The 27,939-nt window shown below is 49.1% G+C and overlaps 1 protein-coding gene across 1 annotated transcript in view; it reads right to left on the reverse strand.

Moving 5' to 3' along the window:
* LOC117000654 (schwannomin-interacting protein 1) overlaps positions 1-27,939 on the reverse strand; it is an 87,190-nt gene that overhangs the window by 24,939 nt on the left and 34,312 nt on the right. The window contains exon 6 of the mRNA XM_033068515.2: positions 15,854-16,312. Within this exon, the coding sequence (XP_032924406.1) occupies positions 15,854-16,312 (459 nt within the window). The remainder of the gene's footprint in view (positions 1-15,853; positions 16,313-27,939) is intronic.

Raw genomic sequence — 27,939 nt, forward strand, 5'->3', positions numbered from 1 at the left:
GGACACAGAGGTGGGAAAGGCCAGGAATTCTGAATCTGGATTTGCTGCTCTGCTCCAGCTCCATCTGCATTCCCCGGCAGGAAGGAGGGGGGCAGGCAGGTAATGATTAAAGCTGAGAGGGATTAAACTGAGAGAAAGGCTCCTGGCACTTTTCCAGCTGGGTCAGCGGGAAGCAGTGCTCTGGGGTGAAGGATGAACACAGGCTGCTGCTTTCCATGGAGCCACAATCCAGAGGGAAGCTCCTGGGAGCCCCTTTGCAGCTGGGGAAAGGAACCCAGGGGCTGCCTGCCCTGCCTGGTCTGAATTTATTAACCCTAGATCCAGACAAGTTTTCCCAAAGCTTTCCCTAAAACCAGCTTTGGGCTTGGAATGTGTGGCTCAGAAATCCCAGAACATCTCCAGAGGTTCTGACACAGCCCTGGGGTGAAACCTTTCCCTCAAAGCTCTGCAGGGATGGGTCTGTGGGGTTGGGAAGGGGCTGCTCCTGTCCTGGAGGACACCAGGAATGAGCCAGGCCTGATTCCTGTATGTCCACAGGGAATTCAATCCCACATCCCTGCCCACAGACAGGGAGAGAAAAGCTCAGCTTTCCCAGACTCTCCAATTCTTCTGGTGGAACAATGGAATTTCCTGAATTATTCCTCTACAGAAGAAGGAAACACCTGGCATGGCCAATTCTGGGGGAAAGAGAGAATTTCTGCTTCTGTGTTTGTATTTTTAGGATTCATTTTTTCCTTTCTAAAGCTCATCCCAAGCTGGTCCCTCTCCAGCAGCACTGAGGAGGCAAAGGCAGGCAGGGAATTCCCATCTCCTGTCCCTCCAAGGAAATCATTAACAGGGCACAGGGAGGAGCACAGCCAGGTTCTGGGCTCTCCCATCCTCATTCCCGCTGGGAAAAACTCCTTCAAAGGGCCAAAGCCGGCAGGGAAGGCGATCCCTCCCCTCCCCAGTGTGGGAGGGAGGGAAGGATCCTGATTTATTGCTCACAGCAAAGCCACATTTCCCTTTTTCCCGACGTTTTTGGCATTTCCCACTGTCCCACACGTTTATTTTTACACACTCTGTGCCTGATCCCCCCCAGCTGCAAGAGCTTCGTCCACAAACCTTTGGAATGGGAAAAAAAAAATAAAATAAATAAAGCAGGAGCAGCAGCCCAGACATGGAATTCCTGCTGGAAACACCAGGAATGTTTTCCTGCCCACAGGCATTCCCAGAGGGGCCTTATCAGGTGGGAAGGTTTATTTTCCAGGCTGGTGCAGGCCAACCCACTGATACAAAAGCCACACTCAAACAGTGGTTTTTGTTTGGTTTTTTGGTGTTTTTTTTTTTTTTTTTTTCAAATCCCCAAAAATAAATATGCAGCTGGAGCGTGGAGCAGGTGAAAATCAGGGAGCAGCTCAAGAGCTGGGAATGTTCTGTCTCAGTTCTCAGAGAATTGCAGGATGGTGGAATGGTTTGGTTTGGAAGGAATTTAAATCCCATTCAGCCCCACCCCTGCCATGAGCAGGGACAGTCCCAGGCTGCTCCAAGCCCTGTCCAGGACACTTCCAGGGATCCAGGGGCATCCTTGGGAAAATCCATTTCGCCCTCTCAGCCAAGAATTCCCAAAATCCCATCTATTCCCTGTGTCCTGTCCCTCCATGCCTTGTCCCCAGTCCCTCCCCAGCTCTCCTGCAAGGGGCTCTGAGCTCTCCTTGGAGTCTTCCCTTCTCCAGGGGAACATTCCCAGTCTCCCAGCCTGGCTCCAGAGGAGTCCAGCCCCTGGAGCAGCTCCCTGAGATGAAAACCTCAGGAAAACATCAGAGGGAGAGACCTGGACCAAGCCCCAGCCCAGCCCCAGGATGCTCCCAAAGGCTTCCCAAGCACAGCAAGCAATGGAAGCAGGAATTACATCCAGCACTCTGGGATTTCAGCTCTATTTGCTGATGATTTCCTGGGAGTGAGGGATTTAGCTCCTCTTTAAGCCCAGCTAAAGCTTTCCCTGGGTTTAAATCCAGCAAGAAAAATAAAGAAAAAAAGCGATTATTTTTAATCAGTTAATGCTCGACATCTGCTTGGGAAGGGGAGAATTTGTTTGGATTACATCCATGGATAATGCTCTGCACTGTTCCTTTTTTACTGGAGGAGGATGATGCTGAGGGGTTTTCCCTGCTCCAACAGGTTAAGGACCCAATCTCCTTCCCTTTTCCAAACCTTTTTTACTTCCCTGGAATTTTCTGGAGTCCTTCACAAGCAGCACCTTTGCAACCCCATCTCCAGCAGCAGAGATGGATTTGGGATAAAAACACACCCCCAAACCAGGATTTTCCCTTCCCTAAAAACCTAGAGCAGGAGGAAACAGCAATTTTCCACCCTGATTCCTCACAGGGAATTGCAAGGACTCATTTAAGCCAAGTATTTATAACTCTCCAGTGATATAAAAGCCACCAAACATATGGAAAACAAGCAGAATTTTCCATGGAAGCCATCCAGGAAGGCTCAGTGGTACCACACAGGCTTCATTTCCAGTTGGACACTTTCTAAAGCTGGATCAGAAGTGCTTGAAAGGGAATTTTGAGCAGCTCTGATGGTGAGGTCTGAGCCCACCAAGGATTCACTGCTGGGAACAGAGAAGGGAAAGATCCAGGGAAGGATCCAGGGAAATCTCAGAGCCCCTTCCAGGACCTAAAGATGCTCCAGGAGAGCTGGAGAGGAACTGGGGACAGGGATGGAGGGGCAGGACACAGGGAATGGATTCCACTCCCATTAAATGGGATACTGGGAAGAAATTCTTCCCTGTGAGGATGGTGGGGCCCTGGAATGGATTTTCCCAAGGATTCCTCATCCCTGGAAGTGCCCAAGGCCAGGCTGGGCAGGGCTTGGGCACCCTGGAGGTGTCCCCATGGCAGGGATTGGGGCTGGATAACCTTTAAATTCCTTCCCACCCAAACCATCAATCCATCCCCAGCACTTCAGGAGCGTGGGGAGACAGCACAGAAAAGCTCCAGCTGCCTCCTTGCAACTTGATTTATTTCTATTGTTAGCAATCAACAGCTCTTCTGGAAATGCAGCATTCCCAGCGTGCAGAACCTATGGAGAGCAACAGCAGCTCTCCAGCAGGAAAAATCCCTTTTTATCTGAGCATCAATAAATTCAAATATTCCTCTCCCTGCAGCACAATCTGGGAGAGGATTTGCAGCAAATCCCATCAGCTCCAGACAATTTTCCCCAGTTTTGGCTGGCACACACAGAGACAGTGCAGACCTGGGAGCTGAACCCAAATCAAAGCTCCAAACTGCCATCCACACCCAGCACAGAATTCCAGGCACCAGCTCTGCCCCAAATCCCATTTTCTGCTCCAAGCTGGGCTGGATTGGCAGCAGCAGGATGCACCCAAGCATTCCCAAACCCATCTGGGAAAGATTCCCAAAGTTTCAGCTGTGTCTTTATTGATCAGAATAAACCAAAACCAAAACCACCCTCATCTGATTTCTGATAACAAATTCAGGAGGAGTTTTTATCAGCCCAGCCAAATTTCCCTATCCCTCCTCTCCCATTTATTTGGTTCATTTTCATTTTTTTTCCAATATAAATTTGCTAGATTTGAAAAGAGATTTGAAAAATACAGAATTGCCCCCCTCAGCCTCATTAAAACAGCAGCAGGGAGAGGAATTAATGTTTTTTTTCCAAGAGGGGAAAATGGCCCAACAAGGGATTTTCCCTGAGGATGAAGGGCAGGCTGGGACAGCAGGAATTTTTTTGAATTGCAGGATTGGGAGCACAAACAGAAATTCCATGTGCCCTACTCAACACTGAAGTTACTGGTCTGGGGAATATTTCTGGATGGAATATGAAGCCCTTTGAATTGTGACAAAATCCCTGGAATTGCAGGCTGAGGGAGGCCCAAGCTGATTTAAATCCAGGGCATTAATTAATTAATTAATGCTGAGTGTGGGGAGTCCAGTGTGCTGCACCTGCACTCAGCCAACAACAAAAATCAGGTTATTAATTATAAATAAAGCACTGAGCCAGAGGGCAAAGCTGGGAATAAGGATGGGATTATCCCACTGCTATCCCTTCCAGCCCATCCATCCTTTTCTGTCCCCTTTGTGCTTCCTGGTGGGAGCAGTTCAGAGGTCTCAATTCTTTATGGCTTTATTTTATAATTTTAATTGGAAAATTGGTGGCAAAAGTCCAGGACTTGGGACTTGCAGGCTTAAAAATAAAATAAATAAACTCAGCATGCTACAAAGTGGATGTGGAATGAAAAATTGTCTTTTCAAACACCAAAAATAGGAATATCCTGAGCTAAAAGGTGACAGCAGCAGCCTTTAAATCCTCCTCAAAAAAAGGAGTGACTTTGCAGGGACAAATCTTCCTCTGAGTCATGGTCAGGACAAAAATAGAAGGGGATTTTTGATTTTTCCCTCAGCTCTGAAGGCTGATGCCCATAACTCCAAAGTTTTTGGCAGAAATCCACTCTTTTTGAGGGGCCTCCCTAAAATAAGCACCCAAGCATCCCCAGATCTGAGAGGGTCAGACCCTGCTGGGATCAGGGAATTTGGCAAGGATGGAGCAAACACAGTTTGGGTTTTTTTTTGTGGCTGGATAAATGCACTGGACACCCTGCACTCAGGATTGATGAATTAATTAATTAATGAACTGGATTTCAATCAGCTCAGGGGCCTCTGCCTGCAGTTCCAGGGATTTTGCCACAATTCCATCCAGAAATGGCTTTTGGCCCCAGACCAGAACTTAAGGAGAGGATGTGGGATTTCTGTACTGCTCCCACCCCAGGCACATTTCCATAAAATCCCTGCTCTCCCAGGCTGAACAAAGGCCTGGCTTCAGGATAATTTGCAATTTCCAGCCTTTAAAAAGTGAACGCAAAGGTGATTTTTGGAGTTTGTCTCCCAACCCCAGGGTCACTGGGAGAAAGGAAAAAAATGAATCCTCTTGTCTGGAGCTGTCTGGGTCACAGAGGTGATTCCTCTCCCACTACCAGCTCCAAAACCAATTCCCTCAGGGATGAGAAATCCCATTTCCATGCTCTGGACTACCAGGAGGGTGCAGAGTCAGGATTTCAAAGAAGACAGTGAGCAGGAGGCTGGAAAAAGCTAAAAATAACAGGATAAGCAAGGGTGGATCCAGCTGAGCCTCATTAGTCATGGAGCCACAGCAGCACCATATAAGAGCAAGAAAACAACTCTGCTCTCCTCAATCTCCTTTTTTTCCCTCTCCTGTTCCACCTCAGGAATTCTTTTCCTCCTGCTCCTTCAGTTTTCCTGGAATTTTGCCCCAGGATGGAGATCCTGGGTGGTTCATTTGAAGATTGGGTCAGTGCTCACAGACAGGCACGTGAGGGGTTATTTGGGATTTTTTATTTTCCATTTGAAGATTGGGTCAGTTCTTACAGACAGGCACGTGAGGGGCTATTTGGGATTTTTTATTTTCCATTTGAAGATTGGGTCAGTTCTTACAGACAGGCACGTGAGGGGCTATTTGGGATTTTTTATTTTCCATTTCCACCATCAGATTGAGCCATGGAGTTGCTGGTGGCAGGAATTCCCAGGGAAGGCAGAGGATGCCCTGGGATGAGCACCAAGGTGCAGTTTTATTTTGGGATGGAGCCACAGGACAACAGAGGGATGAGGGAGGGAGGGAGGGGGGAGCTGAGCCTGGCTCTGGAACCACTGGCACAGCTGGATTTCCAGGGAAAAGCAGAGAAAGGGAAGGGGGGAACCCAGTCCCTGAGCAGGAAATTCCAAAATCAATTCCCCTGCAGTGCTGGGGGGCACAGGAGTGCTCAGCTACTCCAGGAATTCTCATCCCTGTGCTGGAAATAAGGGTGGCCCAGGCACAGGGCTGCTCCTGCTCCTTTCCTTTGGGAGAGTTTATTTTTCAGCAAACTTATTTCCCCAGCAGTCCCCTGCTTACAGATTTCCCTGCACATCCATTCCTGTGAAAACCAGAATTGCTGCTCTAAAGCTGCAGCTGCTGCCTGGCTCACACCTCCTCCCTGGGATTCCCTGGGGACCAGGGCATGGAAAGCTGGGAGGTTGGATCCTCGAGCTCCCTGGGTTGCTTCTGGTTTTTATTTGGTTCAACACAAACCCTCCCAAAAAAAGCAATTAACAGGGCCTTGAGCAGAGTGGGATCCTCCAGGCTCTGAGCCCCACAATTCCCAAAGGCATCCAGGATTCCCAGAGGTTTACAGAATTCCTAAAGGCCTCCAGAGTTCCCAAAAGCTTCCAGAATTCTCAAAGGCCTCCAGAAATCTGAAAACCTCCAGTATTCCCAAAGGTCTTCAGAATTCCCAAAGTCTCCCAGAACTCCAAAAAGCCTCCAGAGCTCCTAAAGGTCTCCAGAATTCCCAAAGGTCTCCAGAATTCTAAAAAGCTTCCAGAATTCCCAAAGGTCTCCAGAATTCCCAAAGGTCTTCAGAATTCCAAAAGTCTCCCAGAACTCCCCAAAGCCTCCAGAACTCCCCTGCCCAGATGTGGAAACCTCTGGAATTCTTTTTGGAGCTCCCCAGCCTTCCAGGAGTAAGAAATGCACGGGTAATAAGGAAGGAGGGATTGGAAATGGAGAACTGGAGCTATCCCAAAACAGCAGCTCAGTTTTTTGGGAATAACACCCATTCCTGCTCCATTCCAGAGGGATGGGGTGGGGAACAGCCCAGGATCAGCAGTGCCAAACTCACCTTGCAAAATAAATTTATTTATTTATCTGGAATATGGCACATGGGCCAGGTGTGAAATGGGGGAAAGCCTCACCCATGGGATTTATGGATTTCCTGGGAATAGGTAAAATTCCTGCAGCCCTGAGCAGGGAGAAGGGCTGGCTGAGCTCTGAGCACCTGCTTTGAGCCATTTAAATTTTATTAATAGATGGAAATATCAGTTTGGTCACTTGAGGATGGATTCAAAGGAATCCCAGGCTGTAGCCAAGGTTTTCACCTGCTCTGCCCTTCCCAAAATCAGCCCCTTGGGAAAAGCCCTGGAGGAATTTTTCCAGCATCCAACAGCTGCTCCCAACAGCTCCCAGCTCAGCCTAGGGAATCCCAAACTGGGAATTTTCCTCTCAGGAAAAGGACTCATTAAAATTTGCCTTTCTGCTTTTAAACCAAGCAATAATAGATGAGAAAGCAGCAGAAGAAAGGAAAGGCCAGCTGGAATGTGCCAGGAAAAAATGCCAAGAGCTTGGATATTATGGATTCATGTAAATGCAAAACACAGAGAATTCCACATGGGAAAATGATTCCCACAATTATTTCTTTTCTGCACTCTTAGATCATCAAACACCTGCCAGGCCAAAGAGAAGAGGATGACCCTGGTACAGAATGCTGCTATTTCCCCAAATCCCTCTTTAATAAATCCAATATAGGAATTACACAGAATAAAAAAGTTTAGATTCAATTTTTAATAACTCACTAAAAGCATTTGGATTCCCCACGGGCCACACACAGCAGCAGCTTTTGTGTGCATAAAGCACTTTAATAGAGTTCTCTTTTCTTTTTTAACATTGCCTCTACCATGGAGAGGATTAAATCTCAGCCTGGCACTTCTCCTCCCTTGGAAATCCTGTTTTCCTCTGGGATTTCCAGGAATGGATGGCCCTGGCTGTGCTTTTCTCATTAGAGGAGATCCATAGATCACTGAGCTGCACTCCCAGATGGGGGCTATAAATAAAATCTCCCACTCCTGGTGATGCAGAGGGAAAAGATGAGGTGCCCCAAAATGATCTGAGGGCTTGAAAAAGCTCCAGGGAAGGAGGGATTATGGAGCACCTCGTGTGAGGGGATAATTGGAAGAGGGAAAATAATTTTCCACTGAATCCATGGGTGCTCTGCTGGAGCAGGATTGATTTCAGAGCTGCAAGAGAGATTTTTAAATCTTTTTTGGTTCTAACTAAAGCCATTCCTACACAAAAGCAGAATTATTAGGGATTGAAGAGCCTGAACACACCAAATCCTGGCTCTCCTGAGCCCCCTCAGCAGCGTTGCTGTGCCCAGAACATCCAGCTGGAAAATATTGAACTGAGCAGAGGATGGCATTATTTTAAACAGCTCCATTTTTATAAAATTAAATTAATACCCACAGGGAGACATTGGGAGAAGCTGGGAAATCACATTTCCTCCCAGTGGGGATTACACCCAACTTTGGTGAATTACACTGGGATTTTCTATATCCTTCCAAGAGGTTTTCTCCCCAAAAATATCAATTTTTCCCACTAAATCTGATGCTCTCTTAAAGCTCCTTTGGGCAGCACACCCTGAGGAGATGGGGCCACAAATTTCTGTCACTGGTATTGATTTTCCTGATTTCTTTGAGCAATTTCTTCAGAGTTTCTACACAAACTTTATAAAATAAAGTTTGCACCTGCTTTTCCAACCAGTGAAACCCAAACCACCTTAAATCCAGGCAGAGAGGAAGAAGGAAATAAATCCCAATTCCTGCTGCTCTTATCACTGCTTAGGCAATCCTGCTGCTCACAGAAACCAACTCTGCCAGGGTGTGGGGGACATTTGGAGCATTATTTAGAATATTTGAGCAAAGCTTTAAATATTTAAATAATTTAGAATATTTAGAGCATCCCTGGCATTTTGGAGTCAGGACAATCCTGGTTTTCCAGCGTTCCTCAGCAGATCTTCAGTGCACTGAATAAATCCCTTTTGCTGTTTTTTTTAAATATCCTCTGCCTGCAGTTTCTCCCTCCACATGCACCTGGATTTTGCACAATTCCAGGTGTTCCCCACCCCACAGGGAGAGCACATCCATCCTCTCCATCCATGGGAAATTAAGAGGATTTGCACAGCACGGGGCAGTTGTGAGGATTGAACCCCCCCTGCCTTGCACTTATCCCACCTAATAAGCAAGGAATATTTGCCTAAGTCCATAATGATTATCCAGGGAAATCAAAATTCCTGCTGCCTGCTGCTACTCCAACCTGACACACTCGGGTTCAAGTGGGAATTTGAAGAAATTAGGAGAAGGGATGCAAGGCTCCAAAATCTCCTTATTAAAAAACAAACAAACAAAACAAAACAAAGCCAACAACACTGTTTTGAGATATTCCAAATTTTGCTTGCCATAAATGCTCACTCCTCTCCTTGGCAATCCTTTGGGTGTCCTACCTGTGATTCCCAAACACCAAAAATATTAATTTTTAATAAATGTACTGGTTTTCCAGATCACAACAAGGATCCCTTAGCATCACATCAAAGGGAGATTTGCTGCTGCCAGCACCAAAATTACTGCTGGAAAAATCCAACTTTCCCAGCTTCTCCTCATCCCACAGGAAAAATTCACTCACCAAGCGACTGGGCTCCATCACCTGGAGGAATTCACATTATGGCAGGAATCCACACAGAACCCACAGGCTGTGGATCCTGCTGTTGGGCATTTCCTTTAAGCAGATTTGGGAATGGAGATTTTCCTCAGGAATTTTAATCCTGCCAGTTTTGCCTGGCCCAGTAAAGACCCATCCCTCCAACCTGGTGGAATTCCCACTGTGCAGGTTGAAAATCCCTTGGGAAAACACTTGGGCAGGGTCAGGAATGGCCCAGCCAACCTTTGAGCTGGGTGGGAAGTGGCCAAAGTGCAGGGCTGTGCTGATCCAGCATCAGGGATGGATCATTCCTGCAGCTCAGCACCCCCAGGACACTGGGACAACACAGAATTGCAGCTTTTCCTACACTCCAAAGGTTTATTTTCCAAGCCTCACAACAATTTGATTTCCCTGGAGAACCTCCCTGATCGTGGATTTGCATTTTCCAGGTGCTCAGATCCAGGTGGGCAGGGAAGGTCTGGCTGAGCAATGACAAAAATTCCATTTCCTGCAAGCCTCAAGCTGGATTTTGGAAAGCAGAATTTCCCACACTGACAGCTCCTGGCTGGAAAAATTCCTTCCAGGCACTGATCCCTACCTGCTCCTAGTGCTTCTATCCCAGGGGAGGGGGGAACTCACACTTCAGGCACTCAGTCAATGCTTATTTGAAGTGAGAACCAACCCACTGACAACCAATATTTGCTCCCTGAGTGTTTGGGCCAGCACTCCAAGGTGGATCAAGGCTTTCCACCAAAGGTCTGGGCTTGATCCCAGCCCCCATTCCCAAAAATCCTGCTCCACCAGCGCTGCCACATGGCTTGGTGGTTTTCCTTCCTCTTGCCAAGCTGGTCCATGCATTTCTCCTTCCATCCTGGCTGCTCTGATCCATGAAAATCAGATCCCTACCCATGGAGAAATAGGAAATTATTTCAAGGTTTTAGCCCATGCTTGGAATTAGTTTCAAGTTTTCAGAGAGACACAGGGAAGGAAGAGGTATTGACATGGTCCATGCTAAATTCCTTTCTACAGATCCTGGAATATCCTGGGTTAACCCTAAAGTGTTTTCAGGGAATCATTAAAATTGGAAATGTCCTCTAAGACCATCAAACCCAAAAATTCATCCACCACCATCGTGTTCACTGTTAAACCACGTCCCCAGTGCCACTTGCACACTTTTGGGACACTTCCAGGAGTTTCCAGCTGCTTTCAAACGTGGATCTGAGGCTTTTCCACCCTCCCAAGGTGAGTTCAGGACCCTGGATGCTCTTTGCTGCCTTTGGTCCCTCCAACCATGCCCACCTGCAGAGGCTCAGGCCAAAAGGAGCCAGGAGGACACAAATTGAACGTCCTGGAGCACTGGAAATTCAGGAACCCAAGTGCCAGAACAGCTGTGTGATTCCTTGGATTCATCACCACCAGGATAACCAGCACAGGCAGGAATATTCCAGGCATGAAAAGACAAAACAGAGGCTCCAGCACATCCTTCCCCATGCAGAAAGCTCCTGCAGGAGCCCTGGAAGCTGCAGGGATGAGCTTTCAGCAGCACTGCTAAAATTCCTTCAGCAATTCCTCCAGCAATTCCTCCAGCAATTCCTCCAGCAATTCCTCCAGCAATTCCTCCAGCAATTCCTCCAGCAATTCCTTCAGCAATTCCATCCCTCCCTTCCTGCCCAGCCTGCCTGAGCCACTTCCCCTCCTGCCAGTGTTTCTTTAATTGACTCCAGAATTTGCAGATATTCTTCCCAGCCAATCCATGCCATTGATTGTGATTATCCTCAGAGAGGCAATGGCAGGAATATTAAAGCCATTAAAGCTGATTTGGATTTGATTCGAGCCATTAGAGGCACGGCGAGCGGAGCCTCGCTGCTTCTCCAGCTCCTGAGGGCCACAAATCATCCCATGGCACATTTGGAACCTCTGTGGATGCAGCCAGGAGCTGAGGAAAGGAGGAAAAATGGAAAAATGGGAGTGGGGGTGGCTTCCTGCAGCTGGGTGAGGAGATTGAGCCAAGCATGTCCAAAATGAACCTTCCAAGCAGCAGGTGCCTTCAGGAAAGAGGTTTTCTCCTCTTGGGGGAGTCCAGAAAACTCAGGAATGACCTGATAGAGCCCACCAGCTCTGCAGGGACCTCATCCAGCTCCCAAAGCAGTCATTTCACCCTTCTGGGGGAGAAAGACAGGAATATTCTCTATTTCTAGACAGCATCTGCCCACAGGGACCCTCCCAGAGGAGCTGGGGGTGCTCCAGCCAAGGACAGCCTGGAACATTCCATGGATCTGGAATCTCCAGGGTGGACACATCCATGGCCATCCCACCCTGTGGGGCTGCCAGTGCCAAGCAGGAGTTGCCAAATCCTTCCCCAATTTCCTGGCAGGAGATTTCAGGGCAGGGAGCAGCCTTGCCCCATGGGATCCCACCTGGAAGCTGAACACAGCCCTTCCCATGGCATTAATGTCATTAATATCCAATTTTCCAGCCTTTCCAGCCCCTCAGGGCACATCTCTGCACCTACAGATGTGACCAAAGGCCCCTCATCACTTAAACCTTTGATTTAGTCCAGCATTCCCAACTCCTTAAATTCCAGCCCAGCTCCTCCAGGCTGGGAAAATCTCCTAAAACCGTGGTGGAGCTTCCTTAGGAGTGGGAATTTCCTTCTGCTGGGGCTGCAGCATCATCCATGTCCCTCAGCCAGGCCTCAGTACCACCCTGGGGGTCAGCAGAGATTCCCTGAAGGGTCATTTTTGTCCCCTTGGGGTCACCCCTGCCCTGCCTTCACTTGGGGCACCACAAACCCCAGGGAAATCCAGTCCTGGCAGCAGAAAAAAACTCGATTTTAATAATCTTAATAAATCATCATGTCAATAAAACATCTCTCTGGATTCCTGGGAGCAGCAGCAAACACTTCCACTCCAAACTTTCACATCCCAGCCTGATTCCCTGCCCCAGCCAAGCCTGTCCTGCTGAAATTCCCTTTTTCCGAGGTACCCTGCAGGCAGTCAGAGCAACCCAGCCCCTTTCCCTGTGTTTGCTCCCTGGCTGCCTCCTCTCCACGATTCCCATGTTTACAAACACTTGGGCTTCCAGCAGGGCAAGGCAAGGGTTTGTTATAAACACTGAACCACAGGGAAATGTCAAGGGCAGGGAAAACAAAAATAAAAAGAGGGATTTTCACTCCAGCTCTGAAGGTTTTGGGTCCATGCAGCTCGTGGGTGTGTCAGACATGGCCAGGGAGGGACAGGGAGGTGTCCTGGGGACATCAAACAGCCGGGAGGGGAAATGACCCTTCCTGCAGCCTCTTCCTCCTCCTCAGGAGCCAAGGGAAGGAAAATCCTGGAGCCAAGGCGCCAAAAAGAGCAAAGAACAAAATCTCTCCAGGCCCACAAACACTGGGAAAGTCTCATTTGCAGAGTGGCAAACTCCAAACTGCAGGAGAGAAGAGAGCTGGAGCTGGTGCCACCCATGGGAGATGCTCTGTGTGCCCTCTGTGCCCACTCCTGGGTGTCCATCCAGGCTCCTTCAGCCCCAATCTGCTCAGCACAAGCTCCAAGGGCAGCCTGGACAAGTCAGGGCGTGAGGCAGCCTGAATTCCTTCCTGTGCCTGTAGGAGGGAATGGGAGGATGGAGGAGGAAAATCCTGGCAGGTAGAATTCCTTAGGTGACAGCTCACCTGGTTAAACTCATGCCTGGAGCAAAGAATTTCCAGCAGTGGCAGCAGAGCTGATCAGATAATGCTGGAGAAATCAGCCCCCAAACCACAAAAATGAGATTTTTTTCTTTTTTTGTGTGTGTGTGTGTTTTTTTTTCCTTTTTTCAGGCTGCACAAATGACTGTAATTAAAGCTGTTACCTGTCAGTTCCTCAAGGCACTGAGGCTCCAGTGTGTTCAGGCTTTGGAAAAAAAGCATCCCTGCATGGCAGCAGTCCCACTCATCCCTCAGCTTACTCATCCTGCCCAGCACCCACCCAGATTTGTCACCAATTAGTTGTAATTCAAGGATTCAGGGGGAAATCCCCACCTCCCCGAGCGAGGTGACTTCACAGGAAGTTAGGGCATGGAATGACTTTTAAACAACACAAAAATCATGGAAAAAAAAAATTCCTGTGTGCCAGAGGCAAGGCCACGGGGCAGGGCTGAGGCACTCAGCATTTCTCAGGCAGGCAAAAGATCCTGCAGAGTTCCAGGAGAGCTTTGGTGGATTGGATTCCTTTGGAATTGATCCATTGTGGAACAGCCTCTGTGTCTGTTCTGTCACATCACTGCAGTCCCAGGTTCTGTGTGATTCCCAAACGCCCTGAGCAGTGGGATCAGGGCAGGATTTACAGGGTTTGTGTGGAACTGTGCTGGGGTCACACCAGGGCTTGGGAGGGTTCTGTGCCTCGGGAAGGAGAGGAGACAGAGCCAGGCTGGCAGTGCTCCCAGTCTGGGAAAAATGGTACTGGGGAAAAATGGTATTGGGAAAATGGTATTGGGGGAAAAACTGATACTGGGGAAAAAAATGATATTGGGGAAAAAATGATATTGGGGAAAATGGTGTTGGGAAAAATTGATATTGGGGAAAAAAATTGTATTGAGGAAAACTAGTACTGGGGGAAAAACTGATACTGGGGGGAAAATTATATTGGGAAAAGCTGATATTAGGAAAAACTGATATTGGGGAAAAAATGGTATTGGGAAAAACATACTGGCAAAAGCTGATATTGGGAAAAACTGATACTGGGGAAAACTGATATTGGGGGAAAAATTATATTGGGGAAAACTGATACTGGGAAAAACTGATATCAGGGAAAAACTGATACTGGGAAAAACGGATATTGGGAAAAACTGATATTGGGGAAAAACTGATACTGGGAAAAGCTGCTATTTCTTGGCCTCTCCAAGGGGACCCAGCTCAGAGACAGCCTGGTGGTGGCACTTCCACAGCAGCCCCTGCCCCAGCAGTGCCCAAGGATGTTCTGGGAAAGTTGGGGAATCACGGAATGGTTTGGGATGGAAGGGACCTTAAAGCTCCTCTCGTTCCCTGCCATGGCAGGGACACCTTCCAGTGTCCCAGGCTGCTCCCAGCCCCAGTGTCCAGCCTGGCCTTGGACCTTCCAGGGATCCAGGGGCAGCACAGCTGCTCTGGGCACCTGTGCCAGGGCCTGCCCACCTGCACAGGGAAAATTTCCTTCCCAAAATCAATCCAAATCCACCATCCTGCAGCCTAAAGCCATTCCCCGTGTCCTGTCCCTCCCTCCCTTGTCCCCAGTGCTTTTCCAGCTCTCCTGGAGCCCCTTCAGGCCGTGCAAGGAGCTCTGAGCTCTCCCTGGATCCTCCTCCTGCCCAGGTGAGCACCCCCAGCTCTCCCAGCCTGGCTCCAGCCCTGGAGCAGCTCCGTGGCCTCCTCTGGCCTCTCTCCAGCAGCTCCACATCCTCCTGCTGGATCCACCAGCACCGGCAGCATCCCTGCAGCTGGGATCCCAGCACCCACCATCCCTGCAGCTGGGATCCAGCACCCATCATCCTGCAGCTGGGATCCCAGTACACACCATCCCTGCAGCTGGGATCCCAGCACCCACCATCCCTGCAGCTGGGATCCCAGTACACACCATCCCTGCAGCTGGGATCCCAGCACCCACCATCCCTGCAGCTGGGATCCCAGTACACACCATCCCTGCAGCTGGGATCCCAGCATCCACCATCCCTGCAGCTGGGATCCCAGTACACACCATCCCTGCAGCTGGGATCCCAGCATCCACCATCCCTGCAGCTGGGATCCCAGTACACACCATCCCTGCAGCTGGGATCCCTGCACCCACCATCCCTGCAGCTGGGATCCCAGCACCCACCATCCCTGCAGCTGGGATCCCATCGCCCACCATCCTTCCAGCTGGGATCCCAGCACCCATCATTCCTGCAGCTGGGATCCCAGTACACACCATCCCTGCAGCTGGGATCCCAGTACACACCATCCCTGCAGCTGGGATCCCAGTACACACCATCCCTGCAGCTGGGATCCCAGTACACACCATCCCTGCAGCTGGGATCCCAGTACACACCATCCTTCCAGCAGGGATCCCAGCACCCATCATTCCTGCAGCAGGGATCCCATCACCCATAATCCTTCCAGCAGGGATCACAGCACCCTTCATCCCTCTAGGAGGGATCCCAGCACCCACCATCCCTGCAGCTGGGATCCCAGCACCCATCATCCTTCCAGCAGGGATCCCAGCACCCATCATCCTACAGCTGGGATCCCAGTACCCATCATACCTCCAAGAGGGATCCCAGCACTCATCATCCTTCCAGCTGGATCCCAGCACCATCTCTGCAGCTGGGATCCCAGCAGCATCCCTCCAGGAGGGATTCTAGCACCCACCACCCCTCCGGGCGGGATCCCAGCACCCTTCATCCCTGCAGTTGAGATCCCAGCACCCATCATACCTCCAAGAGGGATCCCAGCACCCACCACCCCTCCGGGCGGGATCCCAGCACCCATCATTTTTCCAGCTGGGATCCCAGCACCCCAACCCAAGCCCTCTCCAGCCTCCATCCTCTCCCCACTCACCGAGGCGGGGCTGGCCCGCGGCTTGCTCTCCTGCTCGCGGCACTGCAGCCCGGCCAGGTGCCTCTCCAGGGCTGCCCAGTCCATGGCCGGGGGCTGCGGGTCCCGGGGGGGCCGCGCCCCTGCGGAGCTCCGCGCTCCGGGCCCCGCGGCCGCTCCGCGCCTTGGCCGCGCGGGGTCCGAGCGGGGCGGGGGCCGCGGGCGGGGGCAGCGCCGGCCAGGGGCAGCTCCGGGGCCGCAGCGGCGCCCATGGGAGCCCGGGGACGGCGGGGAACCCCCGTCCTCCTCCTCCTCCTCTTCCTCCTCCTCCTCCGAGTCCTCCAGCGCCGCCAGGTCCAGGCTGCTGGGGGACGGCGAGGACTTGCCCTCCGAGCACGGCGTGGCTTTGCTGGAGTTGGATTCCGAGCTGGAGCGGCTGCTGCCGGCGTCGCTGCCTAAATCCATGCCATCCTCCCGGCAATCCTGGCGGAGAGAAGCGGGGGGCAGCCGTGTCAGGGATGCCCGGAGCAGCCGCTGCCCGCCGGGCACGGGAAACGCCGGCCCGGGGCCGCCCCCGCGCTCCGGAGCTGCCGCCGGCGCGGGGCGGCCCCGGGCGGAGCGGGCGGGGGCGGAGCGGGGCCGGGCTCCGGCTCCGCCGCTCGGGAGCTGCGGGAAACGCCGGCTGGCGGCGAGGAGACACCGCTCCGACCGGCACACAGCCCCATTTCCTGGGATTGGGCTTAATTTTTTCATTAGTGTTAGTGTTAGTGTTAGTGTTAGTGTTAGTATTAGTATTAGTATTAGTATTAGTATTAGCATTAGCATTAGCATTAATATTAGTATTAGTATTAATATTAGTATTGGTATTGGTATTGGTATTAGTATTAGTGTTAGCATTAGCATTAGTATTAATATTAATATTAGTATTAGTATTGGTATTAGTATTAGTATTAGCATTAATATTAGTATTAGTATTAGTATTGGTATTAGTATTAGTATTAGTATTAGCATTAATATTAGTATTAGTATTAATATTAGTATTGGTATTAGTGTTAGTATTAGTATTAATATTAGTATTAGTATTGGTATTGGTATTAGTATTAGCATTAGTGTTAGCATTAATATTAGTATTAGTATTAATATTAGTATTAGTATTGATATTGGTATTAGTATTAGTATTAGTGTTAGCATTAATATTAGTATTAGTATTGGTGTTGGTATTGGCATTAGTATTAGTATTAGTGTTAGCATTAGCACTAGTATATTTTTATTTTATTTTATTTTATTTTATTTTATTTTATTTTATTTTATTTTATTTTATTTTATTTTATTTTATTTTATTTTAATTTTTATTATTTTTATCACTAGGGCGTCCGCTAATGTTGTTGTAGCAGCCATTGTAACTATTTTTTTGTTACACGCAATATATATTGTTATTCTTTAGTGTTATTCTTTATTCCCGTCGCTGGTGGGTCGGGACGATCCCAAGCGATGTCCCCCAAGCATAAATCCAGAGAATGGATCAAATCAGTCCCGAGGGAAAGGATTTTGGGGTGTTGGTGGAAGAGAATCCCAGCCTGACCAGGTCACAGGCTCTGACAGCCCCAAAATGCTGCGCTGGGCAGCAGGGGAGGGGGATCTGTCCCTGTGCCCTGCTCTGACAGCCCCAAAATCCTGTGCAGGGCAACAGGGGAGGGGGTGGATTCTGTCCCTGTGCCCCGCTCAGGTGAGACCCCACCTGCAGAGCTGTCCCCAGCCCTGGGGCACAGCACAGGAGGGTGTGGAGCTGCTGGGGACAGCCCAGGGGAGAACAAGGAGATGTTCCAGGGCTGGAGCAGCCTGGGAGAGCTGGGGATGCTCAATGGGGAGGAGAAGGATCCAGGGAGAGCTCAGAGCCCTGCCAGGACCTAAAGGGGCTCCAGGAGAGATGGGGAGGGACTGGGGACAGGGGATGGAGGGACAGGACACAGGGAATGGCTTCAAAGTGGAAGAGAGAAGGTTTAGATGGGATTTTGGGAAGGAATTCCTGGCTGGGAGGGGCTGGGATGGGATTCCCAGATTTGCTGTGGCTGCCCCTGGATCCCTGGAATGTCCAAGGCCAGGCTGGAGCAGCCTGAGGCAGTGGAAGGAGTCCCTGCCATGGCAGGAATGGGATGGATTTCAGGTCCTTCCCAATCCAAACCATTCCGTGATTTTCTGGCCGGGTTTGGCGAGGGGGTGGCATCATCTCTGTGGGGCTGTGGTGACTGCAGGGAGTCACAGCGAGTCACATCCTCCCTCCCACGCCCCAGGGAGCGCAGGACAGCCACCACAACGCCCTGCTTCCACCCTCTCCCTGCCTTCCCTTCTCTAAAAGTCATTTAAAGTAACTCGTTAAGAGTCGCCTATAAATAACTCCGCTAAAAAAAACTAATCTAGTTTCTGCATTCTGGGTCACCGAAGCCAAGTTTAACACACAAATGTTCCCATTCCCAAATCCACGGCAAGGAGACCTTTTAAGGAGCTGGAATGGGGAGCATCAATCACATGGATTAGGAATTTCCACTCAGGGTTTGGGAGATGTGGCATCACCCAGCCGCCCTCTGATCCCTGCAATCCCAACCCTCTGGATGTGGAGGGGGAGAGTTCAGGGCCAGGGGAGAACCAGCAACTCTTAATTAGAATGATACTGAAACACTGCATGGGGCTAGGAGCTGATTCTGGGGCAGGATTTTGTGTGAGAAACATCCTTGAGGTCACCCAGCGAGAATCAAAACATCTCTGTTATCAACTCTGTCTCCAGCACAAACCCAAACCACAATTCCAGCCCGTCCCAGCCACGGACAGAGAATTAATTCCACCCCAAAAGCAGCACGGGGGGGATAAACCTGCCCTGGCGTGAAGGTGATGCCAAGGTGGGCACGGCACAGAGCCGGGAGCGGGCACAGCTCGGGGGAATCGCCCCTGCCCGGCTCCCCAGGCCTGGGACTGTCAGGAATTCCAGAGGGATGAGAGGGAGAAGGGAACATCTGCAAACTGTTAACCCCTGCGAGTCCTGAACTGCTGCAGCTCGTCCCGAGGGGAGGAGAGGGACAGGGACAGGGATGGGACAGGGACAGGGACAGGGGCAGGGATGGGACAGGGACAGGGACAGGGACAGGGACAGGGACAGGGACAGGGACGGGACAGGGACAGGGATGGGACAGGGACAGGGATGGGACAGGGACAGGGACAGGGATGGGACAGGGACAGGGACAGGGGCAGGGATCATCCTGGGATCCCAGCTCTGCTCTGGGGACAGGGACAGGGACAGGAGCAGGGACAGGAGCAGGGACAGGGATCACCCCAGGATCCCAGCTCTGCACTGGGGACAGGGACAGAGACACAGGGACACAGGAACAGGGACAGGGATCACCCTGGGATCCCAGCTCTGCACTGGGGACAGGAACAGGGACAGGGACACAGGGACAGGGACACAGGGACACAGGGACACAGGGACAGGGACACAGGGACAGGGATCACCCCGGGATCCCAGCTCTGCTCTGGGGACAGGGATCAATTCATTCTACTCAAATAAATCAAAACCCAGTGACCTCATGGGGGAAAAGGGTTTTACCTCAACCATACACATGTAGAACTAGCACCCAAAAAGTCATCCATACACATAAATAAAATCACAATGCTTCTATGTAAAAACTGTGACTAAAACATCACCTACAACTGAGCTGAGATTTTTTTTTACAGTGAACACATATTTGACAATTGCCCATTCCACTTGACACTAGTGATAAGTACCAGTGAAAGTCTCGAATTTCAACCAATAGAGAAAAAAAAAAAAGAATAAATTTCAGAAATTTTACTAAATTATTCTTGCATGGCTCTCATCTTACAAACTCTGCAGTGCTAACATTGCTACAAAATTCGAAATAAAAATGGAGAACATATTGTGAATGTATTTAAAATAAATTATAATTGCTTTTTAAATTTTTTTTTTTTTGGATCCCAGCTCTGCACTGGGGACAGGAACAGGGATCACCTTGGGATCCCAGCTCTGCACGGTTTATTTGGGATTAACCTTTCCCTCGAGGTGTCTCCTCCAGGTGCTCAGCCTGGATTATCCCAATTTTCTCTGCTGACCCCAAGGAGCAGCCAAATCCCTCCCTGCTCCCAGCTGATCCCTCCCAGGCTGCCTGAAACTCCACAAAATCAGCAACTGCAAAGTGCAGTTGTAAAAATAATCCCAGCAAAAGGCAGGAAGGAGCAACACCCCGGAGAGGAATGCGATGGGGAAAAGGTTTCAGCACGGGCTTGGGAGGGGGTGGCATTTGACACAATTTGGGTGCTGCAATTCTTTATTTGGGGCTGGTTTCACGTCACCAGCAGCCTCGAAAGGAAGTTTCTGCTGAGCCAAGGAGGAGCTGCCTCGCTGCTCCCAGGCTGTGGAAAGTTTGATTTATAGCATCTCCACTGGGGAAATTTCTTTCCTTCAACACCACCAGTGCACTGATAATGTTTGTGGAGGACAAGAGCGCTTCCCTCTCCCTGAATTTCCCAGTGTGCACATCTGGAATGGAATGAAACCAGTGTCAAGCACTTCCCATTCCCAATTTTCCTGTTTTGGTGGGATAAAGCTGGTTCAGCCTTTATTCAGTTCATGCTTTAAGGTGCCAGACCTGGCAAACCTCTCCCTGCTGCCCTGTCCTAGACAGGTTTGTTTGTTTATAAGGTTTAACACATCATACACGTCATTTTTCCAAATTTTCCTTTTTTTTTTTTTTTTTTTTTTTTTCCTACTGCAGACAGATCCAATCATTTTAAAATGATTGTAAACCCCCCTCACTTCTAATTATACACAAGGAACATATTTCTGCTCGACCTGCACAGGAAGAACTCAACTCCTGCTATTCCAAACACATTGTGGAATTTTTGGCACTTTTCTCTTTCACAAACCCTTTTCCAGCACCACGGAAAACTTGGGCTTTGTAGGGATTTTCAAGGGTGTGAACACAAACCCTTGGAGATGAAAGAATCTGTTTTACAGCTCTTTTATTCAGTGCAAAGGAGGTTTAATACAAACAAGGCTGGTGTATTTCTGAGGCAGAAATACGTCTCAAAAATCAGATTCCTCTTCTTTTCCTGGTGCTGGTTTAAAAGGCAGTGTGCTGATTATCACAAGCTATTAAATGAAGTCGATTTTTCTATTTTGGCACTGCTGTAACCCCATTCTAAAATGGGTTTCTTGTCTTCTCTCCTGCTAAATTGCAGAAGTTTTTGGGTCAGAGAAGGAGGAAAGCAGAGAAGTCACAACCACTTTTAAAACACCATAAATCTCTGAATATTGAAACACTTCTGCCAGCTGGGTCTTTACCCCAACTCCCTCAGAGCCACAGCTCCCAAATTGTTTTGTTTTTTTTTCTCCAAAAAGTGGAGTTTGGGGTTCTTTTCTTGAACTGAACATTGTCCCTACCCAGGTGGGATTTGCCAGGGAAGTGATGCTGGGATAAAAATATCCCTGGGATAAGGCAGGGAAGGGAAGTTTCCTCTGAACACAAAGAATTTCCCTTTCCTGCAAGAAGGACTGCACTGAGATCAGGGCACATTTCCTTTTCCTGCTGCCACCCCTCTGAGAGCATTCCTGGGTTTTGGGATTCCATGGGCAGGAAAAAGCTGGCAGGGTTCAGATCTGGATGAGCTTTAAGGTCCTTTCCAACCCAAATAATTCTGGAATTCTATGTTTGATGATTCTGGGATAAATATTCTGACAGGGTGGAATATTCTACAGCTTCTCCATACAGCAAAAAACTCCTCTCCAAAAATTCTGGTGACATCCTGCTGTCCCTGATTATCCCAGTCCCTAATTTGGGATTAGGAGCACTGAGATGCTGCACTGCTCCAGATTTTCCAGCCCAGCAAACCCAACACCAGCCCCAAAACGCCAAATGAAGGAGAATTAATTTAAAAATAGACCCGGTGGGGACTCACCCGCAGCTCCCCGGGGTGCAGGGGCAGGATCCACGCAGCTGCATCCCCCTCTGGAATGCTGCATCCTCCCTCCCGCAGGGCACTGCATTCCTGGGCACCAGCAAAGCCCCTCTGGGCACTGCTCTTGTCCCGCTTGGATTTGCAGGTTTAACTCTTTAAATTTAGCAAATTCAATTGAGCCAATTAATCCTTTGCTTAATTTAGAGGGGGGATGAAGGGGAGGGAAATCACAGCAGGACTCTGAGTGGTGGCACTGCCACCAAGGCTCTGCTGGTGGCACAGCAGGGGACAGAGGGGCAGGATAGGATGACTATTTTATTATCATTATTATTAATAATAATAATTTGGGTTTATTTTAATTTTTATTATTTTTAGCATCCCCTAAATAATCCCTTTTAGGCCGTGCTCAGCATTTTGGGCTCTGGCACCCCCAAGTTCTCCAAACGGGGATTTGATGTTTGCTGGGATGGTTCCACCTCTGCCAAAGCTTCCCTGACTCTCAGAAGTTTTCCCCAATCCTAAAACCCCACAAAGTCCACATGGTCTCTTTTTCTATGGAAAAATTTGGGATGAAAGAGCTGCTCCTGCCCAGACTCATCGTCTAAATTATTTGCTCTGGGATGAATCATAAAATCATGGGATGGGTTGGAAAGGACCTTGAAGCTCATGCCATCCCCTATCCATGGGCAGGGACACTTCCCCCATCCCAGATTGCTCCCAGCCCTGTCCAAATCCATGGGCAGGGACACTTTCCTCTATCCCAGATTGCTCCCAGCCCTGTCCAAATCCATGGCAGGGACACTTTCCTCTATCCCAGATTGCTCCCAGCCCTGTCCAAATCCATAGCAGGGACACTTTCCCCTATCCCAGATTACTCCCAGCCCTGTCCAAATCCATGGCAGGGACACTTTCCCCTATCCCAGATTGCTCCCAGCCCTGTCCAAATCCATAGCAGGGACACTTTCCCCTGTCCCAGATTGCTCCCAGCCCTGTCCAACCTGTCCTGGAACAATTCCAGGGATGGAGCAGCTCCCCCTGTGCCTGTCCCAGCCTGGAAGCACAGGGGGGGCAGCAAAATCCTTGGAGTAAACAAAAGGAATCCCCTTATCTGTCCAACGACCTCTGGAATTCCATGAAATCATCAAGGCCAGGGGAAGAAAAAAAAAAAAAAAAGCCCTTTAATAAAGTGCTGTGGAGGCACGTGGGGAAGGAATGCGAGCAGGGAAATAGCTGGAATATTTCAAATGCATGAATCCACAGAGCCCTGCTGAATCTCAATATTTATGCTGCTTCCTCTAAATGCATTAACTCCCAAATTCCAGCGTGTGCACAGAAGCTTTTGCAGAATTTCTCCCCGGAAATTCCTCCTGATCCTTCGGGCAGCCCCCAAAGGAAGTCTCAGCTTAATTAAGGAGTGTGTTAATCACCGTGGGGGCCCCGGTTGTCACTGGGAGGGGCTGGAGTCCAACAAAAGCAGAGAGGAGGAACCTCAGCTCCAGCAGAATCCAGCAGGACTCATCCCACCTGCCTGAAGCCGGGAATGTTTGGAGCAAAAACCAGAATTCAGGAATTTCTCCCAAGTCTTTGTTGCATCCTGGACGATCCAGCTCGCTGTCTGATTTAGGACTGAGGATTGTAGATTTTCTGGGACTGTAAATATTTCACAGTGAATCATTTCTTGTCCAAATCAGTTGAAGGAGTGGTACAGAAAACAGTTTGGAAAAATAATGTTTGGCTATTCCTCCCACAATGCACAATCTCACTTCACCTTCCCTGCCAGCACTGTCTGAGCCCAGCTCAGGGGTCGAGTCAGGTTACAGATAATTAATCCCAGCCTAAAGCAGCCAAAGCCTGGACAGGGAGCAAACCAGGAGAGGTGAAGGTGCATTCTGGCTGCAAAAGGAATTCCTGTTTCAAAGGGGGGGGTAAAATCCCAGCAATCCAGCAAATCCCAGCAATCCCAGCAATCCCAGAAATCCAGCAATTTGGAGCCAACAACTGTTCTGGTTCCCATTAGGACAGGTCCCCTTTGCTGTCCCTGCACCTGCAGGATCCCATTCCCATCAGGGACAGCTCTCCTTTGTTGTTCCTGCACGTTCAGGATCCCATTCCCATTAAGGACAGCTCCCCATTGCTGTTTCCATTTTCCCCTGATGATTCCTGAGCTCCTCCATCAGCCCCTCCAAGGAGCCCTCAGATCAGCACAGCTCAATAATCAGGCTCAGATTAACTGTTCTAGGTTTAACTTTTGGTTTTTATTTGAAATCTCAGTGCCCAAACTCCCTGCTCTGCCTTCTCCTCCCCAGTTTTCCTCTCATTTCTTTGCCAGAGGCAGTGCTGGGTGTGTGGGGTGCTCCTTGGGATGCCCACAGCATTCCCTGGATGTGGGTGTGTGTTTCTTTGGCTCCCCTCCTGCTTTGGGGGATGAAAAGGTTGGATTTGATGGGCTGGGAGGGCGTTTCCAACATTAATGATTCTGGGATTATTTGTCCTTAATGATTCTGGGATTCCTTTTCCTTAATGATTCCGGGATTATTTGTCCTGAATGTTTCTGGGATTCCTTTTCCTTAATCATTCTGGGATTCCTTTCCTTAATCATTCTGGGATTATTTTTCCTTAATGTTTCTAGAGCTCCTTTCCTTAATGATTTCTGTGATTCATTTCCCTTCATAATTCTGGGATTCCTTTTTCTTCATGATTGTGGGATTCCTTTTTCTTCATGATTGTGGGATTCCTTTCCTTAATCATTCTGAGATTCCTTTCTGTTAATAATTCTGGGATTCCTTTTTATTAATGATTCTGAGATTCCTTTTTTATTAATGATTCTGGGATTCCTTTTCATTAATGATTCTGGGATTAATTTTGTTAATGATTCTGGGATTCTAAGACCTGGTTTTGGGAAGGTGTCACTGAGTCCCCTGACCCATTTCTGGTGTCCTCCTCGAGCATCTCCCTGCAGTTATCCCCCAAACATGTGCCAGAAATGTGATCACCTGGCCCAGAGAAGTATTTTTATACTCATTTCTATTCAAAAAAAGAAATACAACTTCAAAAAAACCCCCCCAAACTCCTCAATGCACACAAATCCAGGGAAAATAAAATCAGTGAGTGCAGCAAATGGAGCAGTGAGGAGCGAGCTCTGCTCCCTGATGAGGAATTGTGCTCTGCTCACAACAGATGCAGCTCTTGATTTTTGTTTTCTGCATAAATCTACATTTTAGGCTGAAAGCAACTGCTCAGGCTTTGTCTTGCTCTGTTCCTTCTCTCACTGCTCTTTTCAGCTCAGCCTCACACAAGCAGCTCCAGTTTGGCTTTTCCAGCCCCAAACCCCAGGCAGGGAGGTTTTGCCCATGGAATGACTTTGCTGCAGGGCTGGTGACCCCAGGGAATATCCAAGGTGCTGCCTCTTCTCTGAGAGGGTGCTGGAGTTTAACTTTGCTCTGCCCCAAAAAACTCAAATGCCTCCCCATCCAGAGCGTCCAACCCTCCACAAAACCAAGCAGGAATTTTAAACCCAGGGAATCCAGGGAATTTGAGGGAAATGAACCAAACACACATTGTCCAAACCTGGGAGGAACAGATCCCAAACATGCAGAGGACTGGGGAGTTTCCTGGGATGGACACCCCTTTCCCAGGCTCTGTGTCCCCAGTTCCCATCCCTAGGGATGGATTGTGAGAGGGGCAGCACATCCATGGAACAGCCTTTTCCTTTTCCTTTTCCTTTTCCTTTTCCTTTTCCTTTTCCTTTCCTCTTTCTTTCCTTTTCCTTTCCCCACCAGATCCCAGAATTCCTGGACACCAATCCCTGCCCTCTCTGCCTCCTCCCAGCACGTCCATCCCTGAGCTGCAGATGCTGAGTCACAATCCCAGCCCAACATCCCAAATTCCCATGAAATCCTCGGCTCTGCTGGTATTACAACCCCTCCTGGAATAATTCCCTATAAAATCCCCAGCCCCACAAATTCCCTTTAGGTCACTCCAAGGATTTTCTCCCCTGCTCTTGACATCCTCTTTGAGAAACAAAAGTGTAAAATTCATCAAATAAATCAATTAAGGTTAAAAAGAATGACTTAAGATCCACTAGGATCCCTCCCAAGGATCCAGGATTTGCTGGTGGAGCTGTTGCTCCTGAAGAAGAATAAAATCCATGGATATTTTTGGCTGCTGAGCTCAGAATGGAGCCTGGGTTGCATTTGGGAGTGTGGAGAACAAGCCAAGACATTTTATTACTATTATTATTATTATTATTTGCTGTAATGCTGTGTATCCCTCCATAGCAATAAATGTTTTAATAAATAAATGTATAAACAAACAACCATATGTCTTAATAAATACATATATAAATAAATAAATACCTTAATAAATATCTTAATAAATGTCTTTAAAAACAAATGAATGTCCAAATAAAGAAATGTTTTAATAATCAATGTATTTGAGACCTGCTGATGTGGGTCCTGGCTGAGCTGGGCTCTGGAAACAGAAACCCTGGAGTTCTTCCCTGTCCTTCAGCTCCTTCCCCAGCACCTAAAAATTCCTCCTCATCCCAAGGAGGCCCAGGAGGGTTTTTTGGGAATTGTTTAAAGGATCTGTGCCCCAGATGGTGCCTCACAGAGGGACTGAGGTGAAAACGAGCAGAGAGCAGAGCAGCAGCCGCTTTCCAGGGTACTCACATTCATCTTCCAGCGCCGGCTCCTTGCAGGGCATTTTGGGAGAAATCCCAGGGACTGGGATGTGAGGATCCTGAGCCCTGCTAAGGCTGTGCTGCCCCTTTCCCCTTCCCAAAGCCCATTCCTCTGGGATTCACCCCTGCAGCTGAAAAATCCACTTGGAATTCCTTTGGCATGCGAGATTCCAGCTGAACTCTGCGTCCCGCCGACGGAAAACGATCTCCCAAATCTCCCAAAAGAATTTCCCAAATCTCCCAAAAGAATTTCCCAAAATCCAGAGTCCTGGAGTCACTGGAGATCTCTTCCCAAGGAAAGCAGGATGCTGCTGTCTCCAAAAAATCCTCCCCTTCACCAGGCTCGACCTTGCCAGGGAAATCCTGTCTGCCTTGAATTATTCATCCCTCTTCCCGCGCTGCTCCAGCACACAATTCCAGCCATTAATATGCCATGGCTTTTTATCCTTTTGGGATTATTGTTTTTCCCCCCTTCTTCCAAACTCACGCCATCCTGGAGGTGTTTCTCAGCATTCCTGGGATTTCCTGGATCTAATCAGCACCTCCAGCCTCTCTCACTCCCTTCCCAGTGGGAATTAGCCCAGGAAGAGCTCTGGGAATGGGGAAAGCAGGGCTGGATCCAGCTGGAGCTCCTGCTTTTGGCAGCACTTCCCAGCCTACCTGGCCTGGAATGCAGGGGAGGCTTCCAGGTCTGGGAATTCCATGGAAAACCGTGGGATTATCCTTTTGAAGGAATTCTGAAAGAGTTTTGAAAATCCTGGTGGTGTTGGGGGTGGTGGCCAGGCTGGGCTCTGCTCCCCGTGCATCCCTGTGGCTCCCACTGGGATTTGTCCCTGGAATTTTGGTGTTTTGGCAATCCCAGATCTCTGGAAATGAAGTGTCCAGAGGATCCTCCTTCCTTCCTCATGGAGACCAGCTGGAATCTGGGCTGCCTGAAGCTGCTCCACAGCGGCCAAATCCCAAAATCTGCTTTTCCCCATGGAAAACTCCTTTCCATTGGAAGTGGGATGAGCAATTAGAGCTTCCCTCTGCTCATATCAGGGCTGCAAAAGTTGGAATTCCTGCCCTGTTAGATGAACTAAATTAAAATCCAGCAGTAGGGAACTTCAACCAGCCTCAGTTCCTCGAGTTTCTTATCCCTTGGATTATTTTCCATATTTAAGGTGGGTTTGTTGCTCCCCTGGGCTGTGCCTGAGCCATCCCAGCATGGAATTCCTGCAGCTCCAGTTTATCCAAAATAGGAACAGACCAATTCCAACAAAATCCCCTTTTCCCTGGATTTCAGAAAGAAGGGAACATTGGGAATATTTTCCCTATGGATGAGAACATGAAGCTACACGTTGGGACAGGCTGGAGCAGGAGCCAGCTCTGGGTCTGGGGACTCTCAGAATTTAGTGGGATTTGAAAATCCCTGATTGCACCTGGGGGGAAAAAAAAATCCCTAAACCCAACATTGCTGGGAGCTGCA

This window comes from Catharus ustulatus, chromosome 10 (genome assembly GCF_009819885.2).
Source record: "Catharus ustulatus isolate bCatUst1 chromosome 10, bCatUst1.pri.v2, whole genome shotgun sequence".
NCBI lineage: Eukaryota > Metazoa > Chordata > Aves > Passeriformes > Turdidae > Catharus > Catharus ustulatus.